Genomic DNA, 6996 nt, shown 5'->3' with positions numbered 1-6996 from the left:
CCAAACTCTAAACCTTCAAATGAAATTCTATTTTGTATGCTCGAATAACTCATGTATCAACTAGGGATGTCTGTATCTTCCATGCTAGGCGGGTTATTCTCAAGAGGAGTGGACTCTGCTCCTCAGTCACCAGAAAATGGCTGGTCACCGGGATGCCTAGTCCCATGCTCAAATTAAATCAAAATAATTGCAAACAAAACTCCCCCAGGACTGTTGTTAGTTGGAGGCACCCGTTGTTTCGGGCCAGCCATGGATTGATGCTTGTTGGTGGTGGGGGAGTATAAACTTTACCATTCTGTTTGGGAACCGCCTATAATGTGTGTAGCATGGAAGATATCGAGATCTCTCGGTTGTTATGTTGACAATGAAAGCATGCCACTTGAAATATTATTTATCTCTGTTTCAAAAATCGAGCTCTGGCACATCTACAAATCCCTGCTTCCCTCTGCGAAGGGCCTATCTATTTACTTTTATGTTGAGTCATCATCCTCTTATTAAAAAGCACCAATTGGAGAGCACCACTGTCATTTACATCCATTACTATTAATTTATATTGAGTATGAGTATGACTGGATCTCTTTTACCATGATTACAATGTTTAGTCAGTCCTTGATCTTCAAAGGTGCTCTGCATTTATGTTTTGCGGTCTCAGAAAGGGCTAGCGAGATACCATCTTGTTATATCATTTTATGATTGTTTTGAGAAAGTGTTGTCATCCGAGATTTATTATTATTGCTCGCTAGTTGATTATGCCATTGATATGAGTAAATATGAGACCTAAGTGTTATTGTGAATATGGTTAGTTCATAATCTTTGCTGAAAACTTGAATGCTGGCTTTACATATTTACAACAACAAGAGCAAACAGAGTTTGTAAAAGTTTTTATTTATCACTTTCAGTTTGTCAACTAAATTGCTTGAGGACAAGCAAAGGTTTAAGCTTGGGGGAGTTGATACTTCTCCATCGTATCTACTTTTCGAAACACTTTTGCCCTTGTTTTGGACTCTAACTTGCATGATTTGAATGGAACTAACCCGGACTGACGTTGTTTTCAGCAGAATTGCCATGGTGTTATTTTTGTGCAGAAATAAAAGTTCTCGGAATGACCTGAAACTTCACGGAGAATATTCTTGGAATATATAAAAAATACTGGCGAAAGAATCAAGGACAGGGGGCCCACACCCTGTCCACGAGGGTGGGGGCGCGCCCCCCTGCCTCGTGGGCCCCCTGGTGCTCCACCGACCTCAACTCCAACTCTATATATTCACGTTCGGGGAGAAAAAAAATCAGAGAGAAGGATTCATCGCGTTTTACGATACGGAGCCGCCGCCAAGCCCTAATCTCTCTTGGGAGGGCTGATCTGGAGTCCGTTCGGGGCTCCGGAGAGGGGAATCCGTCGCCGTCATCATCATCAACCTTCCTCCATCACCAATTTCATGATGCTCACCGCCGTGCGTGAGTAATTCCATCATAGGCTTGCTGGACGGTGATGGGTTGGATGAGATTTATCATGTAATCGAGTTAGTTTTGTTAGGATTTGGTCCCTAGTATCCACTATGTTCTGAGATTGATGTTGCTATGACTTTGCTATGCTTAATGCTTGTCACTAGGGCCCGAGTGCCATGATTTCAGATCTGAACCTATTATGTTTTCATGAATATATGTGAGTTCTTGACCCTATGTTGCAAGTCTATAGTCACCGATTATGTGTTATGATCCGCAACCCCGAAGTGACAATAATCGGGACCACTCCCGGTGATGACCGTAGTTTGAGGAGTCCATGTATTCACTAAGTGTTAATGCTTTGGTCCGATACTCTATTAAAAGGATGCCTTAATATCACTTAGTTTCCAATAGGACCCCGCTGCCACGGGAGGGTAGGACAAAAGATATCATGCAAGTTCTTTTCCATAAGCACGTATGACTATATTCGGAATACATGCCTACATTACATTGATGAACTGGAGCTAGTTCTGTGTCACCCTATGTTATAACTATTGCATGAGGTATCGCATCCGACATAATTATCCATCACTGATCCATGCCTACGAGCTTTTCACGTATTGATCTTTGCTTAGTTACTGTTACCTTTGCCACCATTACCGTTACTTCCATACTACTTTGCTGCAGATATTAAGTTATCCAGGTGTGGTTGAATTGACAACTCAACTGCTAATACTTGAGAATATTCTTTGGCTCCCCTGTGTCGAATCAATAAATTTAGGTTGAATACTCTACCCCCGAAAACTATTGCGATCCCCTATACTTGTGGGCTATCAGCGACCGCGCCCGCTCGCATGAGCGGTCGTATGGCATGGAAACCAATGTTTCTCATCCACCTGAACAAACTTTGTAAAGCCTCACAATAGAGTCGTCTTCATCATCAACCCTAGTTACTATCATTTCCCATCTCCATCTCCACCATAGTTCTTCCTCCTCTAATCATACTTGTAATCATGTATCACACACGGCATCCAATGTAAGACATATTATCAATCAATCTACCTTCATGATGTCTGTGTTCTTCGTGTGATCTGATCTCCATGTGTGAGTAGTCCGGTAAGGTAAGGGTTGAGGAAATATCCTTGCAACCCGATATATTTGTTGGAGGAATCGATGGAAGTGCTTTGAATTAACGTCATGTATGTGTGAAATAGAATTGTTCTGTAGTTTTCGCTTGTTTCATTCACGTTCTTCATCCCCGCAGGTACCCAGGATCACGGAGAACGTGTTGGGAAACATAGTAGAGAATAAAAAAAATAATCATACGATCACCAAGGAACAATATGAAGATGCATTAACGGTTAGGATAATGATCGTTACTGACTCTGAGTGGCAGCAGAAGTAGATGAGTTGGTGTATATCGTACTTGGAGTCCCTCGAACCATAGATGAATGATCCTGTGAACCACCCATGAAGGATCCCTCAAACGGAAGAACGAAAGCATGGCCTCTCTACTTGGTTGCAAGCGTATGGTCTTCATGGTCCATCCAGAGCTAATCATCACCGGAGAATTAGAGGGAGGATATTAGAACCACACTGGGCTTCTAATTATGAGGATTAGAGGATCTATGTCAAGCTCTAATTGATCAACTAGGACCAACTAGAACTAGAGAACTAGAGGAGGCTCCAAAACTTGCATGTCCAAAAAGTGCAAAATCCTCTAGTATATATAGGTTGGAGGGAGAGGATGGGCACCACACAAGGAGGGGAGGAGCCCCTCCTTGGTGTGCCGTCCTAGGAGAGGGAGGAGTCCCTCCCCTAGTCCAATTCGGCCACCCCACTTGGAAAAGTGGGTGCCTCCCCTACACGGGTCCTTGTCGCCAAATTCTCCTTCCACCACTTGGCCTTTTTAGGCCTATTGATATTAAATTAAATATAAAAGCCTCATAATAATTACTAGAGCCTTTTGTTATTAAATAGGGATTTTTATTTCTGTGGCCCTGGTTCCTTAGCTCTACTCATTTTTTGAAATATTTAGATCTACTCATTCATCCCCACTCTGTTAACTTTTGCTCACTTTTCCCCACTCCCTTGCCCGAAACCCTCATAACTAGTTATAACAGACGTTGCCGTCGGGTCAATGCCTTTGACCATTAGCTGACGAGTGGGGCCGCCTATACGTGGGAGCATGCAAGACCGCAGTCGTGGGGTAGCACGGGTCCATGGACATGCCCGGAACGTCCCATCATATAAAGAGGGCAACCACCTCCATCGCCCCTACCATTTCCCCCCAAATCCACTCGCTGCCGCATCGTCTTCCTCTGCACGCCGTCGTCGTCTCGCTCTCCTCCACTGCCTCCACCGCACCGTCTCGCTCTCCCCCACCGCATTCTCTTCCTCACCTTCATCGCCTCCATCTGTCAGATGGCCGACGCTCGTGGCGACGCCGGCGCAGCGGCCAGAGATGTGGTGGAGCTACAAGGTCAGGGCGCGGTGAACGGGGATGTCGGCGGCGTCCACGGTGGTGCGGGGAAACTCGCAACCACTGTGGATGTGGCGGGCTCCGCCTCATCGCTGCAGAAGGTGACAGCGTCGAGCGGCACAGTCCATCCCGATGCCCCCGTTGCGCCGCCTGCCGTGGAGGAGCAGGTATTTGCACTGGGCACCCATTTGCACTTGCTTAGCTTGTAGAGTTAGTTCGATTGTGATTCATACAGTAGTTCAGATGGTTAGAGTAGTTGGTTTGACGGATGGGCCAGGGTTTTTCTGTATGGGTTGGGGGATGGGGGTTTTTGGACTAGGGGTTGTTGGATAAATTGGTTGCAAAAATTCTAGCTAGATGTTGTGAACTATGATTTTAGGTGCTGCAATGATTGGGGTTTTTAGATTTGGATAAATTCGTTGCAAAAATGCTAGATGTTGTGAATAGATTGGGTTTTTAAAGGGATTTTTGTATTCGTGCCCCTAGTTGGGTCACGCTGGACTGATTTGCCCCTATTTTTTCAACAATTGTGGTTTTTCCCATCTCACTTCACTCGCCTTGTGTTTTTGCCCTTCCGGGGCGGTTCCGACCAGTGAGCAGTCGCCACATGGCGAACCGTGATTGGTTGGAACTGCCTTGAAAGGGCAAAAAACACAAGGCGAGTGAAGTGAGCTGGGCAAAACCACAATTGTTGAAAAAATAGGGGCAAATCAGTCGAGCATGACCCAACTAGGGGCACAAATACAATTGTTCCTTTTTTTAATGCTATGATGCTTATTAGATTTGTTTTTAGTGCTCATAGATTAGGGTTTTTAATGCTACTCAAGTTATTTGCTTCAAGTTATATTAGCTATGTTGTTCACAATATGTCCACAATATGTAGTTATATTAGCTCTGTTGTTCAATGTGTGTGCATGACAATGGAAAATGCAAATAGGATCATAGTATATTAGCCCTAAGATCAAGTGTGCATATCTAAATTTCAATATGTAGTTATATTAGCTATGTTGTTCAAATGACAATGGAAAATGCAAATAGGATCATAGTATATTAGCCCTATGATCAAAATGTCATATGTGCATATCTAAATTTTCAATTGCCTTATGTATTTACTAGTGATGGATGTAATTGTATATTCAGGAGGATGATGGTTGGGGGAAGAGGAGGAAGATAGACTATACTTTCGGCGACCCGTACGATCCAGCGTATGGTGACGATGAAGAGTATGAGGTAAGCCTACTTGAAATTTAGATTGTTCATTTAGTTTGTTTGACATGGTGTATTCCCATGAATCTGTAATGTACTAATGTAATTCATTCGTGTGTGCAGTATGTCTTTGGGGAAGATGTGGATGTGGACCGTGGCAACTTCGCCTCCTTCAAAGAGAAGGAAGAGGAGAAGATCAGGGTGAAGGGCGTGGATTACTACTACAAGAGCAGGACCAAAACTTGGCGCTGCCCCTACTGCACCACCAAGCCAAAGCCAAAGTCCGACCGCTTCGTTCACCTTCTAGCTCATGCAGAATATGTGGCCATCCACGGCGAGGACTACAAGATCATGGGGCAGCATGCTTCCCTAGCCAAAGTCTTGTCTCCCCTTCCCTGATGTTATGATGTCATGATGTGTTTTAAGTACTTTAGGTTGTTTGCTGAACTATGTGGGTGAACTATGTTTGTGAACAGGATGTGGGTTATCTTTTGGTGGTTGGAAGAATTTTATATGCATGTGGCTATCTATGTTGGGTATTTTTGGTTTTTAAATTTATCTGCTATGATTTGTTTCAGTGTTTTGAAAGTTCAGGTGCTGCAATGATCACACATATGCTGTAATCCATCATTTTATCAAGGGTTTCCTTTTATCAAATATTCCAATAACAGAGCAAAAAACAACATTTTAATGAAGATGTGTTATCAACTATCTACGTTTGTGTAGGAGATCATGTGTGCAAAATTTGAGGTGATTTAGAGGAGGTCAAAGAAATTTGAATTTGAGAAATGTGCTCCAAATAAGCTCCCAGGCTAGGGTAAACAGCCCACTTGTAATCAAGTTTTTTTGGACCTACTCTAAATGAGCCAAATGTTCCCTTTTTATTAACACCTATTCAATCTATATAGTGTAGATTCGAAGTCTCACTATTTTTTGAATTAATCTTCATATTTTTTGAAATAAAGGTTTGGTGATTTTTTTGATTTTTTTAAAATTTTCAAAAACAGAAGGTAACCCTACCTCATCTCCTTGAACTCTATGAAATCTTGTAGGTGATAGCTCATATGTGTGAAGGTTTTCTCATGAAAATGACCATAGGACAAGTTTATGATTCTTGGTTGGTAACATGTCACATAAGCTTTAATATAAAAACTATTAAAACACGTTTTGAAATATGAAAATGGAAAACTAACTTCAGATCCTTCTTATTCACTTTAAAATAAAGCTTTAGTGATTTTTTGTTTTCTTTTTAATTTTTCAAAAACAGAAGGTAACACCACCTCCTCTCCTTGAACTCTATGAAATCATGTACATGATAGCTCATATGTGTGAAGGTTTTCTCATGAAAATGACCATAGATCAAGTTTATGATTTTTGGTTGGTAACATGTCACATAAGACAACATTGTGATCAGGTTTTATATTTTTTGATTTTTTTAAAATTAATGGTGCTCATTTGACCTCGATCGTGCCAGCTAGGGTTTTTTCATGAAAATGACCATAGACCATGTTTAGTATTTTTTCTTGTTAGTTTGTCTTATAAAACGACGAACGGCGAAGTTATGCTCAGTCAAAGCCTTCGAAACCCTGTTGAGCAGCTCAAAACCCCTCTAAACCCCGCGGGGTTTCGCCTAACCCTAGCTCCCAACGTCAGCCGTCCGATCATACCCTCGCGCCAAGCGACAGCCCTCAGATCTGGCCTTCTAGAAGGAACTAGGTGGGCTGGCTGTGTGCAGGCTCCGCACCGTTGGATCACAAGGATGGCTCCGCATCGTTGGATCGTGGGGCGATCCACGAGAGGCGATCCTATTGGTTGTGCTCGGCTGCTCGCCCACCAGTGACTCCGTGAAAAAAACGTTGTTATTG

The 6996-nt window shown here is 42.9% G+C and overlaps 1 protein-coding gene across 1 annotated transcript; it reads left to right on the top strand.

Moving 5' to 3' along the window:
* Window positions 1–3867: 3867 nt before the first annotated feature.
* LOC147958838 (uncharacterized) lies at window positions 3868–5530 on the top strand. The gene is made up of 3 exons (XM_087535816.1): window positions 3868–4092; window positions 5066–5155; window positions 5255–5530. The coding sequence occupies exons 1-3, from the start codon at window positions 3868–3870 to the stop codon at window positions 5528–5530; spliced, it is 591 nt and encodes a 196-aa protein (XP_087391942.1).
* Window positions 5531–6996: the final 1466 nt, after the last annotated feature.

This window comes from Triticum urartu, chromosome 7A (assembly GCF_056163025.1).
Source record: "Triticum urartu cultivar PI428250 chromosome 7A, HENAU_Tu73, whole genome shotgun sequence".
Classification (NCBI taxonomy): Eukaryota; Viridiplantae; Streptophyta; class Magnoliopsida; order Poales; family Poaceae; genus Triticum; species Triticum urartu.
The sequence above is the reverse complement of the archived record's forward strand: the minus strand, read 5'-3'. Positions and strand labels throughout refer to the sequence as shown.

Coding starts and splice junctions, on each gene's coding strand:
- LOC147958838 (XM_087535816.1), top strand. CDS start 3,868: ATGGCCGACGCTCGTGGCGACGCCGGCGCAGCGGCCAGAGATGTGGTG. Junction 4,093..5,065: donor CGCCTGCCGTGGAGGAGCAG/GTATTTGCACTG, acceptor TTGTATATTCAG/GAGGATGATGGTTGGGGGAA. Junction 5,156..5,254: donor GTGACGATGAAGAGTATGAG/GTAAGCCTACTT, acceptor TCGTGTGTGCAG/TATGTCTTTGGGGAAGATGT.